Source organism: Anguilla anguilla, chromosome 8 (assembly GCF_013347855.1).
Source record: "Anguilla anguilla isolate fAngAng1 chromosome 8, fAngAng1.pri, whole genome shotgun sequence".
In the NCBI taxonomy this organism is placed as follows: domain Eukaryota; kingdom Metazoa; phylum Chordata; class Actinopteri; order Anguilliformes; family Anguillidae; genus Anguilla; species Anguilla anguilla.
This window is the reverse complement of record NC_049208.1, coordinates 7,107,539-7,134,791: the sequence shown is the minus strand read 5'-3', so window position 1 is coordinate 7,134,791 and position 27,253 is coordinate 7,107,539. Positions and strand designations below refer to the sequence as shown.

The 27,253-nt window shown below is 42.3% G+C and overlaps 1 protein-coding gene across 3 annotated transcripts in view; it reads left to right on the top strand.

Annotated features, from left to right (window-relative positions):
* Positions 1 to 27,253, top strand: part of LOC118233893 (contactin-associated protein-like 2) — a 243,500-nt gene that overhangs the window by 104,699 nt on the left and 111,548 nt on the right. For all 3 annotated transcript variants that reach the window (XM_035429969.1, XM_035429968.1, XM_035429970.1), the window contains 5 exons: positions 5,841 to 5,988; positions 9,828 to 10,031; positions 10,639 to 10,823; positions 14,709 to 14,852; positions 19,356 to 19,614. In XM_035429969.1, the coding sequence (XP_035285860.1) occupies positions 5,841 to 5,988; positions 9,828 to 10,031; positions 10,639 to 10,823; positions 14,709 to 14,852; positions 19,356 to 19,614 (940 nt within the window). The remainder of the gene's footprint in view (positions 1 to 5,840; positions 5,989 to 9,827; positions 10,032 to 10,638; positions 10,824 to 14,708; positions 14,853 to 19,355; positions 19,615 to 27,253) is intronic.

Here is a 27,253-nt window from a genome sequence, read left to right as displayed (position 1 = left end):
TTAACTGTATTCCTGTTACCATGAGAACCAACTGTTCATTTCGTCAGGTTGTTCAAATTTGAACACGGCAGGGTGATTATTGATTTCTAAAATTAACTATGTTACAGAACTTTTCTCTATTCCAGTTGCATTTTTTTTTAGATGTCCACATTTAACTGACATTTCATGTTAGCTCTAACATGTCATTCAAACATCTTCACGCATGGCAGCTATGAATTAGTGAGTTTGGTCTTTTCACTTTGATGTATAATTTTCTCCGTTGGTTTTTATCGATAAAACTTCAGACCAAGGTCCCGTTTGATTCAACGTTATTTAAGCGTTATTAGCATCCATTAAACTTGCTGCGCCTTCCCATTAACATTCATTGTAATGGAGTGTCTATCCCAAAATGCACGGCGAACAAAGTCGATGAAAAGCTCATTCACGCTCAGTGGCATTCACGGGTCGTTTGTAAGCGATAAGTATCAGGATACCCGCCGCTTGGATCCTTCCCCTTCATGCGATGGCAAGTTGGCGAGCTTGGTCTTTTCACAGATCTCTTAAGATTTCTCAGATTTATTGATAACACCTCAGACTAAGGTCCTACGACATCAGCATGGATTAACTTGCTGTACCTGTCATTACGGTGATGTATCCTAAAGCAGACGCAACTCATTTGGCCCATGACTGCTCATTGGACATTAACTGATGCCATGAACCTCCCTGTGTCTGCGGTGTCTGTCATAAGGCCTGGGACAGTGAAATAACAGGAAGTTCAGTGATGTGTTGCTGGCATATTATCGTTCCTGACTGGCAGTATTCAGATTTCTGTTCTTGTAAAGCCTTTCTGTGGGGAGTGTTCATGTTCTCCCCAATGTCTGCGTGGGTTTCCTCTGGACACTCCTCCCACCGTCCAAAGACATGCAGGTAGGCTAATTGGAGACTATAAATTGTCCATTGGTTCAAGTGTGCGAGTGAATGGTGAGTGTGCCCTGTGATGGATTGGTGGCCTGTCCAGGGTGTATTCCTGCCTCTCTCCCGCATGCTGGGATAGGCTCCAGCACCCCCCCGCGACCCTGCCCAGGATAAGCGGATATAGACAGGCTCGGCGTCTGGGGGGGACAACCGGGGAAGTTGTCCCGGGCCCAGCCCAGGGTGGGGGCCCAGAAGGGAGAGTGATCCTCACTCATAAATGTTGGCCATTGATTGGGGGAGGGGCCCGTTGAAATAATTTTGCCCCGGGCCCTGGCATTATGCACGCCGGCCCTGGATATAGATAATGGATGAATGGATGGATAAAGCGTCACTATCACTACACCATATTTTTCCGTTTACAGAGTTTTCTCAGCAGTAAATATTCAGACTAACAATTCCTGTTAATTTCAGGTAAGCGGGTTCATGTCACATCTGGCAAAGATATCTATGAAATGCAGACCAGCTGCTAATTATTTCTTGGTTTAAATTTGATATGAAGTGACTCAGCAGGTGGATTAATTGCTTTAGGGAGAGGCAGTCGGATAATTTGTTCTTTCTTGCACAAAGCAGCTAATTTATTTTTGTGTGAGAGAATTTCTGTCCAGTGTTTTATTCGGCACTTCGAAGTGCTTTGTTGTCTTTATTGCCGTCGCTGTAAATGGATTTCTTGCAACAGATCTGATACTTTCTTTGTTTTCACAAACAAGAACAAAGTCATTCATATCGGGAACATAAGGTTAAGCAATGTCAAGCACCAAAACTCGGCGGAATAAAAGTATTTAGGTGGGAAGGTGATACGTACGGAAGGTGATTCATATTGATAATGCCAGCTGAATTGAATGTGTGATATTTCCATAAACATCCGTGCTGCGACGAGAAGAAAAGTATGCAAAGCAATTGAAGGACACCTTTGGCTATGATTCATTGGTAAACTGCAAGATTTTCCATGAAAGGTCACGGATTTCTTCCTCCATATTAGCACGGTTATTAGGCTAATTAATTCGTCCATACAGGGGTTCATCTGCAAAGCCTCCCTTGCATGTTTTTTGCAATCATTATTTCAGCAACATTATTAATATAATATCATTCCCATAAAGATTTCTATTTTTGAGTTTTCACAGAACTGCAATTTTTGTATGCTTTGAATTTATTTGATAGTTTATTTGATAGTGATACACATACGGTGTGTACACAGCGTGTACAACCCTGCGTCAAAGCAATGGCAATCCTGGGCACAGCAGCCTGAGACATTAAATCCAAAGACGTGAAATGCCCATTATACACAGCCCTGCTGCTGACAAGCGAAGATCTCAAAATCACATCAAACTAGATCGATAGTTTCCCATTCTGTTCTTTTCATACGCTGTACACCCAGGTGCAAGATTCGGTTAATATCCAGCTGTGTCATTGGATAAATATGCAGTAAGGTGTCTTGTCTGTATATTGTGTGTGTACACTCAGCAAGTGCACATCTGTTATTTTGAAATCCGAATGGCAGGTGTTGACAGAAGTCAAACTTTTCCTGCAGCTGCTGGGAGATTCACTTCTTGAAAGACCTGACATCCTTCATCCCTCCTTTACCCCTCCTTTTCCCGCTCATTCTGCTGCACGGTCTGCCTCATTTCCTTTCTCCAGGAGGCTGTGTCTGTTCATTAAAGCCTTCGACAAATGCTTTGCTGACGCCATCTGTCGTCGGGCGAACCTGATTAACTTTCGGCGACCTTATTCTTCTCAAACCGTGGCAGCGTCCGACGGGGGGGGGGGGGGGGGGGGGGGGGTTGAGGAGTGTGATTGGTCCAATCGATTCCGGTTACCCTCCCAGTGCTGAAAGATTTCAGACCCGCTTCCCAAAAACAAACAAGATAAATCTGTAGGCAAATTGGCCGCTCCATCATCCGGACCGAGAATCGTTTACAGTACCAGAGGATCCAATTCTCAAAACAGTTCATATCCCAGCTGGCAGTGTTGCCACCCCTCCCCTCCCCCCCCCCCCCCCCCCCCCCCCCCCCCCCCCCCCCCCCCCCCCCCCCCCCCCCCCATCTTTCCACCCTCCAGCCCTTAATGGCCAATGACAGGGCTGAATTCTCACTGTGTGTAACTATGCCTAGAATTCCATGCAGACTATTCACTCTATGCTCACTGGCGCCCCCTGTGGAGATCTGTGCAATGCCCTGTGGTGTTTTTCTTGAAGGCGCGCTTTCACTGTCTCGCTCAGTCATTGTTCAGCTCTTTTGTGTTTACCAGAGACATCATTTTATATCATTCCATGTTTCTGTTTTTTTTTCTTCTTTTTTTTTTTTGTGTGGATATTTCCTAGTCTGGATGAAAGCCGTACAAGTAACAAGGGGGTAGGGTAGCCTTCTCTATCCGCACCGCATTTGCATTTCACTTTCTGCATTTAGCAAATGCCATTTTCCAGAGCGAATTGCACAGAGGACATTTTCACAGGCGATCCATTCGCACAGCTGGGATGTTCTACTGTGCTGGTTCCGGTTAAGGCCTCACTCAAGGGAGGAAGGGCGGCCCCAGGCGGGGAATCAATCCCAGAATCCCATAACAAGCATCACTGCTGCTACTACTATTGTTTGAATAGAACATGATGACAGAGACATCGACTATTTTGGTTTGTTTCTTGCGTGGCAAAACATTTAACATTTATATATTTTGTTCCCTAATTGAGTATGAATATTTAATATGCATCCTCCGCTTTTGAATAGCCCTTTGAACTATGCTCTGTTTATGGGTATTTAAATATATATATATATTTGGTTTTGCATACAGATCTTCCCTGCTGTATATTGGTACATGTCTATGAACTTTTTCAGAATATTCCTGGAAACTGGAAGCTTGTTAAGAAATCTTAGCCGCTCTCAGATAAAAAAAAAAGTTCTGCGATAAGTTGCTATTTGATCTAATAGTGAGGAGTTGTGTGCTGAACTAACATTACTTGTTAATTCCAGCTTTCATTAAATGCATTGCTTCTTGTAAGAGCAGTGTAGTATAATGGGAAAGGAGCTTGTAACCTAAAGGTCACAGCAAGGTACTTAACCTGTATTGCTTCAGTATATATATCCAGCTGTATAAATGGATTGCAATGTAAATGCTATGTAAAAAAAAGTTGTGTAGGTCGCTCTGGATAAGAGCTTCTGCTAAATGCCTGTGGTGTAACGTAGAGAAAACAAGAACGCATGTCCTGTCTCTGCAGTGAAGGCTAATCTTTCACAGGGAGGATGATCAAGGCCTCCGAGGCTTCGGTCCATTTTGCCGTAAAGTACAAAGTATCTGATCTGAATAAGCCAACTCTGACCAAACATGAAAGGCTTTATTTGACTATGCTCTCTTGCTTCCTGCTCTCTCTCTCTCTCTCTCTGTCTCTCTCTCTCTCTCTCTCTCTCTCTCTCTCTCTCTCTCTCGCTCTCTCTATCTCTCTCTCTGTCTCTCTCTCTCTCTCTCTCTCTCTCTCTCTCTCAATCTATCTGTATAATTTGTATTGTGCAGCTCAAGGCAACAGGGCTTCAGAGGAAGAGAGCTTCCGTAACCGTGGGTTATATTCGCTATCAGGAAAAAAATTAAATAAAATGAAACTTGATTTTGTTGGGCTGCACCCAGGTTCTGGTTCGTTTCAGAGATGGTTGCCCCCTCCCCTCCTTGACAGGATGAAAATACATGGCACTACAAGTTTGAGGTGTTAAATGCAGTGATTATACTTCAACTTTTAAAATCCATTGAAGTTCTACTCTTTAAAAGCAGGAAATGACAAAATAAAAATGATGTGAAACTTTAATTTGAAATTAAACTGAAAGGATGAGTGTGTTTTTTTTATTTATTCGGTTAGTGGTTTTTCTCCTGTCACACTACATACTGAGCTGATTCACTGATAGCCATACCTTGTTGCCGTGCTACAGCCCTGATTAAGTCTAAACAAGTGCACCTGCATTCATAATCGCTACACGAAAAGTTATATAAGCAAAGGACTGTAAAGGAGTGTAATATAGTGTAAATAATTGGGAGGACGGTTTGCAGATAAATGCTTGGGAACTACTTTGTGTGATTTATAATTGTGTGTGAGTTTTTAATTTTTTTTTATGTTTATGCTGCCTGGAGAAAGCAGAACTTAATGTGCTGTCAATCAGGAGAACGTTGACAAGGCTACTGTAATTGTGGCTTGAGGGAGATAGTGCTGCCATTGCCGAAATGACTAATTCGAACGGAGAGAACATTTCCTATTTTCTCTTAAAGATATGGGAGGAAAAGCCAGCAAACTCTCATATTACACAATAATAATAATTAAAAAACTGTGTTAAAGTCCCATATGTGCTGTTGTTGACACTGTAACACTAAATGATAATGCTGATCGATAATTTTTTATATGAGATTTACATCTGTAATGAGTTTTACATCATGCACACAATAAGGATGACATCAAGTCAATTCATAGCCAACCAATAGGAAGACTGGTTCTTTGTAGAAAAACGTTTTTTTTAAAAGTACATTCAAAAATGTTGATATATGTTACATGAAATCAGTGTCTTAGACTTGAATATTATTTGAATTAAAGTGAAGTCAGTGCTTTCCAGTGCAGAAGTCCAGCATGATTTTTTTTTAACGCTGTTCCTCTCTCTCTCTCTCTCTCTCTCTCTCTCTCAAATTCAAATTCAAATTCAAAATGCTTTATTGGCATGAAATACACTTGTACTTATTGCCAAAGCGTACACATAGAAACAGGAACAGGAAACATGAAATACGAACAACATTGTGGAAACGACAACAATGCAATCAACAGTGTGGCAATGGCCACAACGAGTAGGCTATACAATAATAACAATAATAAAATCATAACAATAATAAATCTCTCTCTCTCTCTCTCTCTCTCTCTCCGTGGCCAGACCTTTTCCGGGAACTCGAACACGGAGAGCGTGGTCCGTCACGACCTGCAGCACCCCGTCGTGGCGCGCTACCTGCGCATGGTTCCCCTGCAGTGGAGCGAGGAGGGGCGCATCGGGCTGCGGATCGAGGTGTACGGCTGCCCCTACTGTAAGCGTGCTCGCCCCCCCCCCCCCCCCCCCCCCCCACACACCTCGCCCCCCCGCCCCATCGACGCGACGTCCGCCGGATCTGCGGTCTCACGGTCATTTTTAACTGCCGTTATTGCAGCTCTAGCGCTTTCGACTCAGCTCGAGAAAAGTCACATACGTTCCGTGTTCGCTCCACTTCAGCGTCACTGCGAATGCACACCTCCTCATCACGATCTCTGGAATTTTACATACACAGCAGCAGGGTACTTTCTAGTTTTGCTCTTAATTTTCAATGGGAGTTAACGCGACACACTCAAAGGCACTGTAAGAGGTGAGAATGACTGTAGATTACTCTGTAGATTTGAAACAGTAAAAACTATAGCCACAGAAAAATAAACGATTTTTTTTGCTATGCAAGAGATTGTAGCTGTTGACACAATTTATCAGCCTTTTGCAAGTCATGTAACACCAATTTCCCGGGTTAATTTTTGCCATATTATCACAGAAAAATAGCTAATTGCACATCAAGTTTGTGTTGACATAACATAACATAACAATATAACAACATAACATAACATAATGAGACGAGAAGAGACCATTCAGCCCAACAATGCTCGCCATTTTCCTAACTAAATTATACGAAGTGCTCTGTTTACCTACAGACTAGATGGTATCTGACACAGTATCTGTTGTTGATGCCATTGTTTATTTCATGCATTCAATGCTGTCATTGTGTTTTAGATATAATGTGTGCTATGAGTATGTTAATGTAATTGTTTTTCATTTACAGTCAAATGCTGTCCTCGTTGAGAGGTTTTTATCAAGCAGAGAAAGGAGGATAAGACAGCGTGCATGACCTGCCAACTCACTGTTTAAACATGCAAATGAACTAGCAGCAATTTTCCCACTGTCCCCTGTTTGAAAGTCTGGTCAGAAATGCATTTCAATTCAAATGGGCAATTAAGAATGACTTGCCATTCTAAGGTATTGTTTTCTGTAAAATTCCATAGTTTTTTTTTTATTTCCAGTTGTGAAATGACTAAGTGAGTCATCTGGTAGGAGAAGGGCATGAGTCACAGTTCAGCCGGTGTTTTTGGAGGTACTCTAAAGTGTAAAGTCTTCTCAGGACAAACGTGAGATCCATCTTGTTGGCGATAGTTTGGGTGGATTTCTCATTGTCTCAGAAAACCATGAGATCCTTCCATATGCTCCGTCTTCAAGATTGCCAGGATGTAAAATAAAAAACTTTTACCAGTTATGTCAAGCTGTAGTACAGTCGGCACTAGCCTGAGATAATACACTTAAGGTGTGCTTCTGTCTCAGGTGAGTAAATAGCTGTACTGTACCTGCAGCAGCCTTAAATTTCGGTTACTTTTTTGGTGACTTGGCTTAGTTAGACGCCTGTTTCAAACAAAAGGACCCCTCTTCCTTTTGTGAAACGCTACTTCCTGTTTGCAAAATGGCTCCCATCCAGCGAAGTTTGCAGAAACTATGAACTCAAAGTCCAAAGGTCATAAACCCAACACTCAGCACTCAAAATACATCCAATGTAAGCCATTTGACTTACAGTAGCTTTATGGACTTACCATAACTGACCTAACCTATGCTTACTGTGTGAACTGGACTTAAGGTGTTCATGGATAACTCTTATAATGAGTACCTTATCGGACCTGTGTTTTGTAGTTGTTCCAGTGAATTTTGGTATGCACTTATTGTACGTCACTTTGGATTAAAAGACACAGCAGTCGTTCGTACATCATCAGAAAAAAAGGAGTTTTGTGAAAAGATCGTATCATTCCATTTAGAAATTGTATCATTCCGTTTATTTCAAGTTTTATTTCAGGGACACCAAGTTGGCTCCATGCGCTCCTCAGTATTAACTCTCTAGAATGCTGACTGGGAAGATATTAACCTTGGAATGTTAAATCACAGCCAACCCGAGGCCATAACCAAGGTGCAAAATGAGGGGGGAGTGGGTGGTTGGAGGAGGACCCCCCCCCCCCCCAAGACTTGAACCAATCTGAAGTATGTAAAAACGAATGGTTGGGGTGGGGTGAGGGGGGGGGGGGGTGTTATAAAATCTTTACATAAACTGTGTAATTCTGACAGTAAATATTCAAATGGGTTTCCCCAACCCTGTCTGAAGTAATACGGTGCTGCAACTCTGAACACCCCTCTGATGGGTCATACCATTTCTTAACTGTTGAGATTGTCTGAGCGAGCTTGACTCATTCATTACACGAGGACATTAAGTGTTAAGAGATTACGTACTAAAGGTTTTGAATTTCGGGGGGAGCCAGGGGGACCTCAGCCCCCCTGAAAGAGGCATGAGCCCCCCACAAAAAAGACCTGAGTCCCCCTGGTTTGTGATCACACCCCCCCCCCCCCCCCCCCCCCCCCCCCACACCCCCACCTCCCTCCTTATTGGGGACCGGCCTAATTGAAAATGCAATATTATGTGTGGGTGAAATGCTTTTAAGCACACTACACATACAATCAGGAGCTCCTGTGCAAGGCTTCTGTTTGTGAAGTGCTTCATCAGCATAATTAACTTTGATTAAGTGCCTTTTCTGTCCCCTCTAGATGGGACACATTAGTCATTAGATGTTCCAGTTGCTTGTTTTTTAACATCATTTTCTTATTACAGTTGTCTCTTGTACACCCACCATATTTCAGAAATTTTAAACCTTAATAGTCTGTGGGCAGTGCAGTTATATATATATATATATATAACATAACAATATAACAATGCATAATAAATAAATAATAAATAAAATGTCACCATTAGGAAAAAGATAATATATTGGGTTAGGTGATTTCTTTATTTATTTATTTGTCTGGAGTAGAGCTTGATTTACTGTGAATACCAAATTTAAACTGGTCTTCTCTTTTGGGATCCTTGCATAATTCTAATTGCTAGTTGGAGCTTGAAATTAGGACTGCAGCTAAATATATAACATGCAGTTGTATTATTTAAAGGCCAAGCGCATTACAGTTATATTGAATTGGATCCTTAGCAAAAAGTTGTGTTCAAATGTAGCCTCTGATGTTGGAAGATGTCATTTCTGATTTAGCCCTTTGGAAAAACTTTGGCTCGGAGTAGATCCCTGTGATCAAATGCCTTTGCATGGTGGAATGTTCCACTGTCCACAGACCGTGGCCTTGAAGTTTTCTGCTAAATGAATTCGCAAATTTATGAGCATCAGAGTAAAAGTTTATGAGTTGCTGTTTCAGCGTGTTTTAATGCATCTTACTGCTGGTCAATAATCTTCCAAGGGGCACAAATGGGCACCCTTTTTTTTTTTTTTTTTTTTCAAACCTGCCATTTTGTGATTTTTAATACCATATATTCCCAACGCCATTTTGCAACAGCATTTTCATCATTTTTATGTGTGGCAGGGGGAGCAATAATATACTTTCAAGGTTCTGCAGCTTGAAGAAAAATTGCAACTTTAATTTTCTCGTTTAAAACTGGTCAAGGGGGCTAATACCTCAGTGCAGGGGTTCATCTTTTTACATTTTCGAATGTCACAATGTGCCGCCTTGTACATTAAGTAAGGTCTCCAGTGATCTTCTGGTGTGCAGTAACTAAGAAGGCCTTGTCAGCTACTATTACCCATACTAACTTAACAACCAGCCACTCCGGGGTTTACCAAAGGCATCTCGTTCCAGTATATTCTTGAATCAAACCATGGTATAAAATATCAAACTTTTGTTGCATAAAACATGAAAATGTACATTCTGACACACAGTCGCACACACACACAAACGTGCACACACTCAGAGCATGTCAGACTAACGAAACGTTACCTCGCTTGAGTTTATTTTATTTATTTATTTATTTTTATTTTTTTCCAGGGGCCGACGCGATCAGCTTCGACGGCCAGGGGGTGATCTCCTACCGCTTCAAGGTGAAGAAAATGAAGATCCTGAAGGACGTGATCGCCTTGAAGTTCAAGACTTCAGAGAGCGACGGCGTCATTCTGCACGGGGAAGGCCAGCAGGGCGACTACCTCACCCTGGAGCTGCGGAGGAGCAAGCTGGCCCTGCTGATAAACCTCGGTCGGGATTCGCGCCCGCGCACCTCGTTAGCATGTCTATTAGCGTGTCCGTCAACGATAAGATTGAAGGCGTGGGCGGGCGGGCGGGCGGGCGGCCCGCCTCGGCGCTTCTGAACTACTGAGTTAAAAGGCGGCACGCGGTACTTTTTTGGCGTAACGTTAAAAAAGCATCTGTGATAAATTTAAAAATAAATAAAAAAATAAAAATATATATAAATAAATAAAAAATGTTAAATCGCTCGCAGCAAAGAAATTGCCTTTCTTAACAGCAGGCTGAAGCTGGATGTCTGTCATGCATTGCCCTTTTGAAAATTATGATTTCTTGGAAGCTAGGAAAAAGCTATAATCACTGTACCCAAGTGTACCAGCTAGGTAGGTTAGCCTCCTCTTAGGACTACTGGTAACCATGGTAACGCTAGCTTCACGCAGTACATTTTTAGCCATTTAGCGGGCGATGTGGGACTATTGTTTTAATCTTAATTTCTCGACATTTGAGCTAATGAGAAGCGTCCTCGTGGGGACGAGAAATCGCGCATGGGAGTCGATTATGTATTTAGTTATTTATAGCTCGAGCTGAATTGTTTTGTGTTGCGTCGTTGCGGCTGCAGGCAGCAACCAGTACGGCTCCATCATGGGACACACGTCGGTGACGAGCGGGAGCCTGTTGGACGACAACCACTGGCACTCGGTGGTCGTCGAGCGGTACCGCCGCAACGTCAACTTCACGCTGGACCGCCACACGCAGCACTTCCGCACCAACGGGGAGTTCGACCACCTCGACCTGGACTACGAGGTATCGTCGTGATGTCACAGGCTGTCTGAGCGCCTGCTAACAGAAACCACATTCACATCCGCGTCTCTTTTGATTTAGATCGTTAATCGCTCCCAGTTGTGCTGCATGGCGCGGCAGCCATTATGCAAATAAGCCACTCGAATTGGACGAGTGTTTGTGGCCATGTTCTCCTTTTTTTTTTTTTGTCTCATCTCGTCTTTGTAAATATGCAGCGTGCCCACACACCTCTTGAAAGGGTGCTCCCTCCCTACGGCAACCTTCTCCCACCCCCCTCTCCTTCCGAGCGAAGCGAATCGGTTGAGATTCGTTAATTAGCCCAGGGGTTTTTCCCCTCCAGATCTCTGGAGCAGGAAGGCGAGCCGGCGCTCGTTCAGAAGCCGCGATGTCGGGCTGGTTCTCCTTTCATGTGTCGGGCCTCCCGCTACTCGTTTGCTCTCAGGATTTGTTTCCTTTTCGGCGGCTGAAATTACTTTGCCCTCCCGACGATAGCACCTCAGATTTACTGAGGGATTGTCATCGATGTAATTAATAACACCCGCAATTAATATAAATGAAATCCTTTGCAAAAATATTGAGAATGTGAAACTGCAGAAGCTGGATAAAATAACTCTGTGGCTGTGCAGCTGCGAGCATTTGCGTGAGCAAAGAAATAAAAATAAAAAATCGATGTTTTTGAGTTAATTTGTCCAATACTCAATACCCCTCTTGTAGGGTAAGTGATACTGCTCTGGACTTTATTAGCTTTCTACAATGAGCTGGCCTCTGAAGGAATCAGTTAAGATATGTTTTATTTATATAATGGACTACAAAGCCCATGAGCCTCCTGGGCTGGATTAACAGCTCCCCTCCCCTTTAAATTTGTTGAAGGGAGCTCTACTCATCGATGTGCTACATTGTTGTACATCTCCAGAGCTGCGTAGGGAACTTACACCAGTACTCCTGTGGTGGAGATTGGCCAGGCAGGGGTGTTGGCTCATTCTGACTCTATTGGGGATGCAGCGTCCTGTACACGGGAGGTTGTAGCAGAAGACACATCGCTGTGGTGTTCTGTTGCTCCCATTCTTGGATCCGTAGGATTTTTGCGGTACGGACGGGCCGAGGGGATAGATTGGCGACCCATCCTGGGTGCATTCCTGTGTCTCGCCAAATGCATGCTGGGATAGGCTCCAGTCCCCCTGCGACCCTGACCAAGAATAGGCACGTTAGATAATGGATGGACGAATGGATGAATAGATGGACACTCTGAGGGGTCTTTTTCACATGGGCGGCTGTAGTGGGAGCTGTGCAGTGATTGGATAGCACAGTCCTGCTTTAGTCAGTAGCTGTTGAGCGTTCTGGACTATGCTAGCCTTTTAGCCTACCCCAGGGGAGCCCGGACAGCAATGGAGGACGTGCACCCCTCATCATATTTATTCGGCCCATGATTTGTCTTAAATGCTGTGGTCCAAGTGGTAGTATTGATAACAGATTTATACGTTTGGCAAATCTGCACCATGTCAATACAGTTCGTTGCACTCTGGGTCCAGCGTTTCGTAGCTTCTGATTAGTTCCTGACCAGTGGCCTGTAAATGCTCACGGTGCCAGAATCTTCTGGCACCGTTAGCATTTAGCCTTCCCTTATTTATTGATGACCTCAGAGGCAATAATTTTAAAATGTCTCTCGGCAGGAGGGAAGACCTGCTGTCTCACGCCCTTTTTACTATTCACTGCAAGAGAGGTAGTGGGTCATGTTCACAGCTTCAGTCTCACGTGCACACACACACACACACACACACACACACACACAACACACACACACACACACGCACACACACACACCCGCATACACACGCACACACGCGCATACACACGCATACACACAACACACACACACACACACACACGCACACGCACACGCACGCACACACACACCCACATGCAAACACACACTAACACAAAAAACACACACTCACACACTCACAAAACACAACACTCTCACAAAACAAAACACACTCGCATGCACACACACACAGACACAAAACATTCACTCACACACACAGCACACACACATACACACAAAACATTCGCTCACACACACAACATACTCACACAACACACACACACACACACACACAGAAGGAGAGAGCACGAGGGAAAACAGAGAGAGAGCACTAAGTTTTCTGCAAAAGCTTATCCCAGTGCTAAAAATCCGTGAAAATATTGATTATTGAGTGAGCTAAAAAAAAAAACTATATAAAGGAGTACTCTAAAATAATTTAAAAAATAGCCTTCCAGAGTGCAAATATTGAGAGTATTAGACCCTCAGTTTTATACCGCATTAGAAGCACGCCTCCATCCATTACGGGAAGGTTGGAAACACAGCGTCTCTGCCGTACGTCCCATTTCCTCTGCGCCACAGATGTGTTTTCAGAGCTGTGGTGAGAGCGGTGAAGCCGCAGCAGTGACTGATAGGAACGGCCTACAGCACGGCAGCCCAACCCTGTTCCTGGAGCTCTACCATCCTGTAAGGTTTTCACTCCAACCCTAACAAAGCGCACCTCATTCAACAGCTAGAGCAGGGCTGCCCAACCCTGTTCCTGGAGATCTACCGTCACGTAGGTTTTCAATCCAACCCTAACAAAGCACACCTCATTCGACAGCTAGAGCAGGGCTGCCCAACCCTGTTCCTGGAGATCTACCGTCCCGTAGGTTTTCACTCCAACCCTAACAAAGCACACCTCATTCAACAGCTAGAGCAGGGCTGCCCAACCCTGTTCCTGCAGATCTACCATGCTGTAGGTTTTCATTTCAACCCTAATTTGGCACCCCTGATTTCCACTTATTAGCAGCTCCACAAGATTTCTAGGTGTTGAATGAGGTGTGTTTTATTAGGGTTGGAGTGAAAACCTACAGGAGGTTAGATCTCCAGGAACAGGGTTGAATGAATAAATTAATCATTGCATTTATATAGCACTTTTCCAAACGCTCAAAGTGCTTTACAGTGATGAGTGGGAACTCACCTCACCTCGGGTTGGGCAGCCCTGCTCTAGCTGTTGAATAAGGTGTGGCTTTGTTAGGGATGGGAGTGAAACCTTACAGGATGGTAGAGCTCCAGGAACAGGATTGGGCAGCCCTGCCCTACAGTGGTGTTGTCGGACGCAAATCTAGCTGGGCGGGCTGTGGGGCAGTGCTCTTCTGTCTTCAGGCCTCTGTTTGCCCAATTCAATTCATTTATTCAGTTTGACCTTTCGGCAATTTCCCAAATGATAATCACGCCTGTAGATTGCATTTGCTCTGCAAGTGACATTTTTACCGCAGCGTGATGTTGTAGGACTGAATACATGAGCACTTTTTAAGGGCCAGTTTATATCCTGTTTTACATTGTTTAAGAAAATTGTTAGTCATTGTTAAGCATGGTGCTCAGCACTTGGGCCTGTTGAAGAACATATAAGGAGTCTTTCTCTGCTTTGGTCGATGGTTCTACATAATGCTTTCGTATGGAAGTTACATAAGTTATATTTAAAGATAAATATCAATGTAGGAACTCAACATTTACATAGAACAGCAAATATTAACTTACCCTGTGTGTATTCCGAGTTCCAAATTCACATTCCAAGTTTGAAAACAGCAGAGAAAAAGTCAAATTTAATTATTGAGGAGAAATGTATTCATAAACACTTTTCTGGCAAAAAAAATAAAGTGCGGCCAATTAAACTGCATAACAGCCTACCCAGCCTGGGGAATTTTTTTGTAATGAAAACCCGTGTACAAAGTGTACTAGTCTTCTGGGAGCTGTGCTTGTCATCTCTGCTTGACAGAGAGAGAGAAAAAGAGAGCGAGAACGCTCCTGTAAATGGTTGTTTAAAAAAAAAAAAAAAAAAAATCTTTGTCTTTCCTTTTCCACAGCTGAGTTTCGGAGGCATGCCGTTCTCCGGGAAGCCAAGTTCGGGAGGTCGGAAGAACTTCATCGGCTGCATGGAGAGCATCCACTACAACGGCGACAACATCACGGACCTCGTCCGGAGGAGGAAGCTGGACACCTCCAGCTTCGTAAGGACACTTCACTGATTTCTCACAGTGTTTGTGAGGGCTATTTGCTAGAAAAGAACTGTAAATCATCCATCCATTATCTATACCCAATTATCCTGAGCAGGATCATGGGGGGTGCTGGAACCTATCCCAGCATGCATTGGGTTAAAGGCAGGAATACACCCTGGACAGGCTGCCAGTCTATCGCAGGGCACACACGCACCATTCACTAACACATTCATACCAATTGGCAATTTAGGGTCTCCAAGTAGCCTACCTGCAATGTCTTTGGACTGTGGGAGGAAACCGGAGTACCGGAGGAAATCCACGCGGACACGGGAAGAACATGCAAACTCCACACAGAAAGGCCCCAAGCCGAGATTTGAACCCACAACCTTCTTGCTGTGAGGCGACCGTGCTACCCACTGCACCACTGTGCCGCCCCGTAAATCTTTTATGTGAAAAATAACCAATCAGATGCATTTTGCGGCCATCTCTTCCCCCTGAGGGAATTTCATTTATGTGAGAAGTGCTATACAGTGTATTGAAGCCAATGAATCGGACTGGTCAAGGTTGCGGGTTTGAACCATAGTGTAGTGTGGCTGTACTAATTGATCGCTGTAAAGAAAGTTAAAAGGATTACATGTAAACCATGGACTCTGTAGCAGAGATACTGCAACAGAGCCCATAATAAATGCTGCTAATAAATGTAATAATATAATGCACCACAGTCATAGTACCTTTAAACAACTTGTCTTTATATAAAACTTCGTATCTATGCGATATTTGCTCCCTTTTGAGTGCCAGGTCAGTACGGAAAGCTTATAATGGCCTTGAATCGAGACCTCACTCTTCAGTGACCATCTGTTTTGATTGCTTGTCGTTGCCATAGAAAATGCATAAAAACCAGAAAGAGAATTTGCCCTTCTCTTGTCCTTTAAAAAAAAAGAAGTATTTATCCGCAGAAGTTTTCATTTCAGGTGGGAATTAACAGATGCAATATTGACTCTGCTGACAGAGCAAGGACAAGGCAGATCACTGAAGTGAATCAACCTCTGTTGACGGTATAGGTTCTTGAGTTTGTATATCAAACACGCAATTATTACACAAGGGAAATATACCACCGTTAGTAATATACCACGCATTTGCATTATTGACGTAATTTCAGGGATCAGGGAAATGGGGGGTGCGATGGTAGGATTGGAAACCAGGGCAAAGGAAAGATAAAGTTTCAGTCTGCAGATCTCTAGTCGTTTGTTAAAAGAACCAACCCCCCCCACACACACACACTCCCCCCTCCCCCGGTGAACGTTTTTTTGCAGTGAAAAGTCAGTGAAACGCTTGTCTCGGCTTTCAGGTGTGAAAACCTGTCTAAATTCAGGTTGAAGAAGTGAAAGTGTTCTCGCCGTCTAGGACGTAGTCGGGCTATATCCAGGTAAAACCTCAGCTGCATTGGGGTTGACCCCTTGTCTGGTTATGTCAAAACATCTCTCAGCCTTGGATTTGCACCCCTCTAGACGTCTAGACTCCAGCCTTGGCTCACTGCACGGGAACCAAAAAGTACGGGGGACCTGTCGTGTCTCAGTCGTTTTTCAGCCACTTCGCAGAGTTTCGACAGAGAGCAAGGAATTCATTTTGGATTGTACAGTACGTGTCAGTTAGTGACAGCACTTCTTTTTTTTTTCTTTTTTTTTTGCTTCAACCCACTCTAGGTTTTTTTGAAGCTTTGCTAGAGGTTTACTGACGGTATGTACTATAGGCAGATTGAAAAGCTGGGGAAGTCTAGGGGAAGACATGATTGGCAGCCGTTTGAGATTTGAGATAATGTTTAGGGTGAGAAAAATGGTGTGAGGAGACCAGTTTTTTTTTCAGTATTGTTGCATATAATTGAATACAGGTCATAGCAACGGTTACGCTAACGAGCTAATTCTGGAAATCACATGACCATTGTCCTGAAGTGTCGCTATGTGAATGAAGGATATTATGAATAATGGATAAATCTTTGCGGTAACTTAATGTTAAACAGTGGTGAGCATTGAATATGGGCTACAACTGGGAGCACTGACCAAGCGGAATAAATTTGGATTGTCACCTGGATTTGGGTTTTCAAATCAGGTAATTAGGTGAAAATAAATCTATTTAGTATAAAAATCAGCAGACTTTTAATCCTGTTCTCTTGTTCCTTACGATTGTTTTTTTTTTCCCACTCTACACCACAAAATATGGATAGGTCAACTTTCCATTGCTCATGCTCCCAAACAAGACACAGGCCTATCCACAACATTAGAGCATTAAACCATTAATCTGTACAGAGACTGAGATTGAATTTTCTTTTAAATGCCCTGCTTTTCAAAATGCAGTTGGTGCTGCAGCGCTTACTCTCTTGAGCCCTATATAATTATTACTGGCTGGTTTGGAATATCTTTGAATTTGTTCCATAAGCCATTGTTCACGATTGTAATTATTCAGTTGCTTTTACTAAATTCTGCCCGGTTGTCTTAATTTAAATACTCTTTAAATACAAATGCAGTCATGTGAGATAAAAATTCAGGGAAAGAGAATTAAGCTTCAGTGGATATGGGAGATGCAGCTAATCGGTGTGCTTGTTAATCGAGCTGAAGAAGCCCAAGGAGCCTGTCCAAAATAAAACCTCCCCTGGACATAGGCAACAAATTATATACTGTACATACATGAGGCTATAACATGCATGTGTCAGGTCCATCCTGCATTTAGCGTCAGCATCTTCATAAATAAGCCAGATAATGTTGTTGTAAATGGTAAATGGATGGTAAATGGACTGCATTTATATAGCGCTTTTATCCAAAGCGCTTTACAATTGGTGCCTCGCATTCACCAGAGCAGTTAGGGGGTTAGGTATCTTGCTCAGGGACACTTCGACACGCCCAGGACGGGGATCGAACCGGCAACCCTCCGACTGTCATACATCCGCTCTTACCTCCTGAGCTATGTCGCCCCAATGTTGTTGTTTTTGATATAGAATATGATATTATTCAGCAACCGATTGGACAGTTCGGTTCATGTGCCAAAGCGCAATACATTTACCAGGTTAACAATGGAAAAAAAAGTGCTTAAAATCAATAATGCAGAAATGGATGACCAGAAAGAACCAAATGAAAATCAATAGCAGCTTTTTACGGAGTTACACGTCCCATAGGGATATAAATTGATACAAGTGCTGAGTTTGAATTCTCTTCTGTTTATGGCTTACACTAATGGCAATATGCTACGCTTTCTGTGTAGGAAAATTACAATATATACGAGTGGGAATATATGATGAAAAATCCTAATTAAATTGAGATACAAATTGCACTGAAAAAATAAAGCTTTATTACCCAACTGTTCTGAAACTCAAAATCCATTTTGGCCATTACAATTTGATTACAGTAACATCAAAGCACTATAATATATTAAACTGCATTAGCATGCTCAGTGTATCTATTGCATCTATAATTATGTGACCAAAGTACAGTTGTGCAGCAGTAAAGTTAGCTGCACTTCCCAACAATAGCATAAGCTGCTCTGCAGTATTGTAAAATCTTTATGACCAGCTCTACTTTACTGCGTTTTATTCCACATTAGCAAGAATATATATGTTTTCTTGTCATGAACACTTTGGAGGCAGGCATCGAATGCTTGACTGTAAGCATTTTTTAAAGTCGTTTTTTTTTTTTTTTTTTAATTCTAGCGTATCGTCACAGAACATGTGCAATAGATGTTCTTTGTCAGGCCCAGAGACGGACAGATTCGGTTGACAGACCGTCTCTACGTCTGCACAAGGCACGCGAAGGGCAAGATGTCATTTTCAGACTGCAAAGCTTTGATTAGAACTGGAGGTCTGTCGATAATTAGACTGATGTGGAGCCATCGCGCTCGTCTGTTAGGATTACAGAAAACAATGCTTTTTTTTATGAGTGCCATATTTTTTTAATGTTGTTTTTGTCTTTTCGGAGTGAGAATGATTGTGTTTATTGCAACCTTGTGATGAATGTCTCAGCTAAGGGTGGTAAATGGAAAGCAATGGATATGCAAAATTATGCACCATCAAAACAAGAAACATAAATTTGTCTCTCTCTCTCTTTCTTTCTCTCTTTCTCTCTCTCTCTTTCTCTCTGTCTCTCTCTCTGTTCTTTCTGTCTTGCTATTGTTCTTCATTTGGATTACGTGGTTTCTTTATTTTTTGCTGCTTATGGTCATACATGTATTGTACAATAAAGGTTTGTTAAAACCCAACTCAAGCTATCTCTCTCTCTCTCTCTCTGTCTCTCCCTGTCCCCCTCTCCCTCTGTCTCTTGCTCTCTGTCTCTCTCTCTGTCGCGCTCTCTCTCTATCTCTCTCTCTCTTTCATTTTCATTTTGTTTGTCTTTTTTATTTGTGTTTTTATTTAACTTTCAAGTGCATGTGTAGACCTTGCTGATGCTCTGACGCTTTGGTTGCAATAAAGGGAGTATCCAAGGTTCAAAGGTCTCTCTGTGCCTCTCTCTCTCTCCCCCCCGAAATATGCAGCGTAACCTCACCTTCTCCTGCGTGGAGCCCCGCACCTTCCCCGTCTTCTTCAACGCCACCAGCTACCTGCAGCTCCCGGGCCGGCGGGACCACGAGGTCCTCTCCGTGGGCTTCCGCTTCCGCACCTGGAACCCCAGCGGGCTGCTCCTGTACAGCGCCCTGGCCGACGGGATGGTGGAGGTGGCGCTGACCGAGGGCAAGGTCGGCGTCCACCTCAACGCCACGCAGAAGAAGAACACGCGCATCGACATTTCCTCAGGTTCGGCTCCCCCCCCCCCACCCCCCCGTTCTTCTGGGTTTTGTAGTTTTCTTTTTCTCTTCTCTCGAGACTGCAGTATTGTCTGGGTGGAACCCAGATACGATACGATACGATACGATAATATAATATAATCTTCAACAAACAAAATAGGTTTTCTCAGATCCAGAAATTTGAAAGGGAGCACAGATTGGTGGAATTAATGGACTTAAAACATAAAAATAACAGTCGTCGTCACACAGTTGATCACTGGCCTCAGCCTGGTTTCAGTCTGTATGAGTTTTGTCGTCAGTCATCTTCAATAACTCAATTGACTTGGGGGACTTGATAACCATAATTCACCAATTTGTTATTGTAGAGCTTTAAATTAATTAGAAGCATTTATTATGCACATCTTGAATGTTACAGCTTTTTCATGATGTGTATTAGAAACGGGAACCAAGCGAATTAAATGTAATTCTGTCCTGAATATTGTGCTTGGGATGTTTTGTCTTTGCAATCGTAAGATTTTTCTACCGGTACCTTGGGCTGGAGTGCTTCCCACTTAGGGGTTGCTGCGCTGATTGAGTGGACCCCGTATCTCAATTGCACTGAGCTGGATAATACTGCAAAAAAAAAAAAAAAAAAAGTTTGGACCAAATAGTTATCGGTCTATTTATTTTGTCTTCTCCTTGTTGCATAGAGAGTGCTTTCCGAGCCTTTTTTTGTTGTTGCTCTGAATGCATTCATTGCCAGGCTGAAGCTCCCTGTTGTATGGACTGTAATTTACAGCGATCTCAGGCAATGCCGCAGAGAGGAAAGTGGTATCTATTTTCCCCGATGCCTGACCCTTTCCTTTATTTATTTTATTTATTTTTTTTTTTTTGAAAGATCATTACTTTTGTCTTCTTTAAGTTAGAAGTCGGGGTCAGACCAGGGTCCTTCTGATTGAGACAGGTTCTGGCTGTAGCCTCTATTTAACAGAAAGAAACCCCCCGCACCGTACCCCACCCCCCACCCCCTCAAAAAACACACACTTTTTATCCTCAAAATTGCTCACTAAAATGATCCCGCAGATTACAGTACGATTCATCATTGCGATGTTTCCTGGCCTGTTATTTCTTAAAATGAAGGTTACCATAGTCTTGTTGACACTTGAGAGTTTGTTTTCATTGATGACGAAAGTTCAGCAAACAATTTAATACTTATTACACATCATTTAATATTGGATAAATGGTGCAAAATTGCTTTGTCCCCAAACAACAAATTGAATTTGTACCTTCCAAAAGTTGCACAGCCGTGAAGATGTGCTTCCTATTTTTGTACGTGTGTTGTATACTTTTACAGTTACTATCACAAAATAATATACTAATGGACTGATATTACGTCACAACAGCGATTTTTTATGAATCTTGTGGTGCTTGAGTTTAAAAATGTTTTTATTGATGAAGAACTCCCTGTATTGTGTTTCATTAAATTTGGCATATATTTGACACACACACAAAAAAAGTCTCATATAATCATACAACATAAATCCATACATGTGATTCTTATCCAACCTGTCAGCTTTTGTTTCTTTGTTGTTGGTGATGAAGTGGGATGCACGAGGATACTGGGTTCTTTTTAAGTTAGTGTAGCCTCTCTGTTTCTCTCTCTCTCTCTCTCCATCACACTCTCTGTGAGGGAATATTTCTTCTATCTGTGAATCGGCTTTGAAGGTTATGACTGAGAAGTTTTAATGATGCTTCCAGCGAGCGGGAATTTCGTAATGGTTGGCAGTTAGCCGTTATCCCCCGTGAAGGGGCTGGTGTGTAATTGTCAAACCCTCCTGCTCATTATTTCCCTCCTTTATGATGTCAAAAAAAGGCACGCGAGAAGTCTTTATTTTATTTTATTTTTTTTACTCAGCATGGGTGACTTTGACCTGTTGTCATGACTACCAAACGCTTGCGGTAGAGGTAGATTAAAAACATGCTCGACTGGGGTCGGGGGGGGGGGGGGGGGGGGGGAGGATTCCATGTCACACATTTTATGTTCAGGCACTTAATTGCGCACAGAACGCACACTGTCGTCATTATTCCGTCTGAATAAGCCGAGAACTATTCACTTTGACGGAAAAGTAGAAAGTAAGAATCCCTGAGAAGGTTCGATGTTGAGGGCGGTCTGTCGTCCGTCTGGTAGCAGAGAGGGACGGCCTCCTCTCATCTTTACTGTGAGAAGATGGGCTGCCTTAGCCAGGCTTGAATAAGTCCAGTGTCTCAGCTCTCACTACAGATCTTGGTTACATTTATTTGGCAGACGCTTTTATCCAAAGCAATGTACAAAAGTGCATACCAAAGGTCATTGGAACAACTACAAAACACAGGTCTGATAAGATACAATACTCATTCTGTACAGTTTGTAAGCAAGTAAGCAATTCCAATAACTTTCTGTATTAAAAAAAAAATCCCCAGCAGTGTTATTATCTGAATACTAAATGTGTAGTTCTGTTGTTGAGGCAATTAGCCATATTAACCCATCGCCTTTTTCTTGCTGACAGAAACTTAAATTAAGTTTCCCTGTTATCTCTTGAGTCTCCTGTCATTGAGATTGAAGAGATTAAGTCAAGAAAACCGTCCTTGGTAATAATAAATGAATATATGTTAACACATTTTAGCGAGTTCAACAAAATAAATGTAGTGTGATTAAAGAGAGCGAAAGAGAGAGAGAGAGAGAGAGAGAAAAAAAACAACTGCACTTTTTCTTGCACCCTGTGTGTCTCTGTTAGTTCTTTGGCACTATGCCTAAACTCCGAAATACAAATATAAAAAGTCAAAATACTAATCTTTTCTTCACCACTGTGCCCTTATCTTGCCTCAAATAAGCAATGTGCTTATTATTTTATAATTAGTGTGATTTAATCTTAATTATCCTAAAATAAATAATATATACATTCTAGCAAACAGATCGTATATCGTCCATGTTTTGCGTGATTGAAAATTTGATTCGTTTTTCTTCAATTGTCTTTATCAAGATAATTTGTCTAATATAGAAAAGCAGAGGCCTGCAATGTATGCCATTTAGAACTGATGCCTTTTTAAAGTTTTCTAGCACTTCCTTGCATGTTATTTTAATATAATTTATGTTCACACTTCCATGGCATCACGTGTAGTTTTAGGTACTGTAACCTTATTAGCAATTCCCTGGTTAGACTTTCAGGAAAGTAACTCTTAAATGTACATTATTGAAATGCAAGCCTTCCTCCATTAGACAGCACCAAACCTCCTCTCAGAATTTCCTTTTTCTACTGAAATTTTTTTAAGGATTGTTTTTTCGATCCTAAGCCATTTGCTTCTTGTTAACCCACATTTATTTAACATTGACAACCATTTTTTCAATATGCTACTTTATGCTACTGTCAATTCACATAATACTTTAGTCTGTCTTAAATTTTTCCATAAATCCATAAGGATTTATTCATCCATTACAGTAGCGTGAAACACACGGGACTTAAGAAAATATGTTTTTCTTCATTTTAAATTGAACCGACACTATGCATATTTTATCAGAAATTACTAGAATTTAAAGTTTCACACTCTATTAGATGTACCCAGTCATTTCTGATTACATTTTTTTACTGCTTATTCAAGTTTGCTCATCCAGTATAAAAATGGTCAAATTTGGAGGAGTTGGCTTTGATATTGTGGTCACTTGAATCCACTGGATACATCAGAACAGCTTGCTCTGCTAGGGCTATTCTAAATAACACGTCTAAATATCAATTACCTCTTGCTTGGGAGGTAATAAATTGCAATAAAAAAACATTGATTTCTGCCACCCAGGAACTCCCATTAAATGTCTCTGAGTTCCCACTGTTCTGTCGGTCTCCTTTATTAATGTTTCTTCTGCCATAAAAGTTTTGCTATTGCTATTCAGTGTTGATGGCTGATGCCATACAGTGCACCTGCAGTTAAAGACACCTCTCCATTTTCACCTGTACTTTAATCTCGATATCGCCGCTATTGCTATTCAGCGTTGACAGCTGACTCCATATTCTTGTAGTGCATTAAGCACATTCGTTCGTTTCCACAAGTAATTTAATCCTGATATCTATACTAGGATTTAGATAATCTCGATTTAGATTTCTGATATTTATATCCCATGTAGGGAGTCACTTCCAGAACATGCGGTTGTTCATGTCCCCTATTTCAGGCCAAATGTCTGTATTAAAAAACCACGTTATAGCTCCAACCTATTACAAGAAATACATACTGTAGTTTATACTTTCAGCATGCAGAATACAGTTCAAATTAATTTGCACCGATATTACATTTGTTTGGCTTTAAAATAGCCGTCTCTTATTGTCTTAGGAGTAGGCTACCCCTTTTTTACTTTCCATCTTGGCATGCTTTCATATTTTCCCACTTGTATACTTTATGTACTCTACTGCCATGGTTCCAAATGTAAATACACCCCAGGTGTTCTTAGCACGGGAGTATTTCAGCTTGGAAGCTTGTGGGATTGCAGTCTGGCTCTCCAGAGGCATCACCCTGCCCCTCTAAACTGCACTGTACTTCCCTTTTATTTGGACTTTCATTATTCCAGCTAGTTTATTACCTCAGCTTTAGCCTGCTCAGTCCATTTTCTATAAAATATTTTTTTGCTGCGATACAATAGATCCCTTAATTTCTGTTACATCCACTGCACTGCTACTTCACACCAGGCTGGCCAGTGGAGGATAAGCTCAGCCTCTATATCCAGGTTCCCCCCGAGATTTATTCCCATCTGGGAGTTTTTTCTCGCCACCATTTTAGGGTTGTTCTCCTCACTGGGGAGTTGTTGTTTTTTTTGTTTTTTTTTTACCTCATGTGTACCTACTTGAGGATTCAGGCCTGGTTTTTACTCTTTTTTTTCCTGCTACTCAATAAATCGCCTTTGTACTCTATACAAATAAAACTGATTTGATTTGATCTGGGATGTGAAGCTTACGCAAGGTAAAAGGTAATTATGCTGCCGCATCGTTTTTTGTACAGATGACATTGTTTACAAATACATTATTTATGCATTTATTGTAGCGTCACTTCAGATCGCTGCGCTTTCAGAGTATCCAAATATTGATTGTAAGTGCGCTGCTGCCGCAGTGCATCGTGGGAAGGTCTGATTGCAACCGTGGCTTGGATCGGGGTCCTGCTCCCTAGTCTTGGAATGCCGTGGGGTCTGTCTTATTCAGCACTAACGCTGCTGATCAATTAGAGTCGCTGACCGCGCGGTCCGCTCGACCGTGACTCGGCTCGCTAATTTTATGTTGAAAAAACAAACACCGGCAGCGCGTGTGTGTACCCGGGCCGCAGGCCTCTGTCCTTGACGGTTGTCTCACGGATAGCGAGACGAGCGTCGCACGAGGGCGTTTTGCGTCCGCGGGAAACAGTCAAATCGACTCCGGAACGTAATCCATCATTTTTCATTATCGCCGGCCAAACGTCTGGTGGAGGTGGATCCAAACTGGGTCGGCTCTTTTGGCGGTTGAAAACAGCCGTTTGAATTTTCATTCACTTTCAGCAGCTGTACTACACTCATTACAGCCGAGCCGCTCTTTATTCTGGCATTACCAGACCAGCGTTTCACATTTGTTCATCTCCTGTTCGGTTACGCCGGTGTCAGTATCGATTAGTTTGACGCCGTACGTTTGGGCGTTTTACTGAGTTAACAGCTCAGCGCTGATATGCTTCGGTTTTATGAGAGCAAGAGCGAACAAGGACCCATGAACACACAAGTTAAGCAGTTTTCAGATTAAATCGTTGGCCATCTGGAATGTGTGGTGGGTTAGGGTTAGGGTTAGGGTTAGGGTTAGGGTTAGGGTTAGGGTTAGGGTTAGGGTTAGGGTTAGGGTTAGGGTTAGGGTTAGGGTTTAGGGTTAGGGTTAGGGTTAGGGTTAGGGTTAGGGTTAGGGTTAGGGTTAGGGTTAGGGTTAGGGTTAGGGCTAGTTGGACTTGTGACCTTATAGCCGCTTTTCCACCGCATGGTACCGGCTCAACTCGACTTGACTCTACTCGCTTTTGGTACCAGGAACTTCATTTTCCACTGCAGATAGTACCCCCGTCAATGTAGCTGGTCATCATAGCGACCCCGCATGAAACTGCCGTTTCTGACCAATCAGCGGTCTGCAGTGTTTTCACGTCACCTTTTGGTATCGCCTCACCTCGCTTGGAACCTCGACGGAGGTGATACCAAGATACCCAATGGAAAACCAAAAAAGTTGAGTAGAGTCGAGTCGAGTTGAGCCGGTACCATGCGGTGGAAAAGCGGCTTAAGGCTGCACAGTGGTTTAGGGTGCAGTTGATGCATTTGTCACTGCGGTAGAGGTTCTGTTGGCCAGAGGGAAATGCTTGAGGGGTTCTTACAGTAGGGGGCAGCAGAGCTTAGTTTTTCCTCATAAGGACAGCTTCCATCATTCTGCATTCAACTTGTTATCACGCCTGTAGGTTCTTTTCCCAGCAGGGTTTCTCATGTAGTACCATTAAGGAAGGCGCTTAACCTGTATATTTCCTAAGTAAATATCTAGCTATATAAATGGATTGTATGTAATCTGTTTAAGTGCTGCAGAAGAAATTATACATGCTGCGTAAACTCTGCTAAGAGAGAGCCAATGTAATTTATGGGATTTTAAAGATCCCCTCACACCATGTCATTGTACATTTGTTTTATTCCCTGTTTTATTCCATTCATTTTGGGTGATAATTCAGCCTAAATATTTTCTTGTTATAATCTTTCTTGAGATAGACAGTTGTCAGTGATTTTCCAGTACAGACGCCCACATTAAATAGCACTGCAGCTGTTTGTTTGTTTACGTTACATTCCAGATTTTATTTTAATCCGGTACTTTTTTCATGATTTTGAAATAGATGTGGGACACAGTTTGCCTTCCACGAAGTATCATAGAAACAGTTCAAAGCCACATATTGGTTTATGGTATGTCCATCCGTAACTGGCTCTCGAGGTTTACAGTGCCCAAAAACCATCATTAAACAGTTTTTTAAAGACATTGGCATCAATGTTTGAATGCCTGTACTAGATTTCAGCAAAGCGTATAGATGGTTCTGTTAAAGTAATTAAAGGAAATATAAATCATATGATGTTTTACTCAGTAGTGGTGTATAATGTCTCTCTACATGTATTATATTGCCATCATAACTTTGTTGTAAGCATTGTTATCCAATGGAATTCTTAATTATTCCAGACCTTCTGCTGAGGTTCATTTATCTTTTTTTGTGGTTCTTTTTGACTTTTAATGTCATTTTGTCTTCTGAAGTTGCTCTGTATGCAGTCGATTGAAACTTTTAAAAATCCTTGTCCATAGAGAACAAAAAGCAGTGGAGTTCTCCACCAGGCAATATCCTAATATTGATTTCGAACGCCATTTTGTCTTTGGGGCCCATTAGCAATTTTCTTTCTCTTTTTTTTTTGAAGAGATTTCTTTGGAACCTCTTGTGATCGGACTTCAAAGAGAAATGCTTTTCTACGCTTTACTGATCTTGTCTTGTTGTGTCTGTGTATTGGAACCAATTAAATACTCTCAAAAAGTGCAAACCCCCACCTTTCCGGTCATATTGGCAGGCTCAATTACACCAGGCAAGATCAGTAGAGCACAGAAAAGTATTTGAATCCAAAAATTTGACCCAGGTCT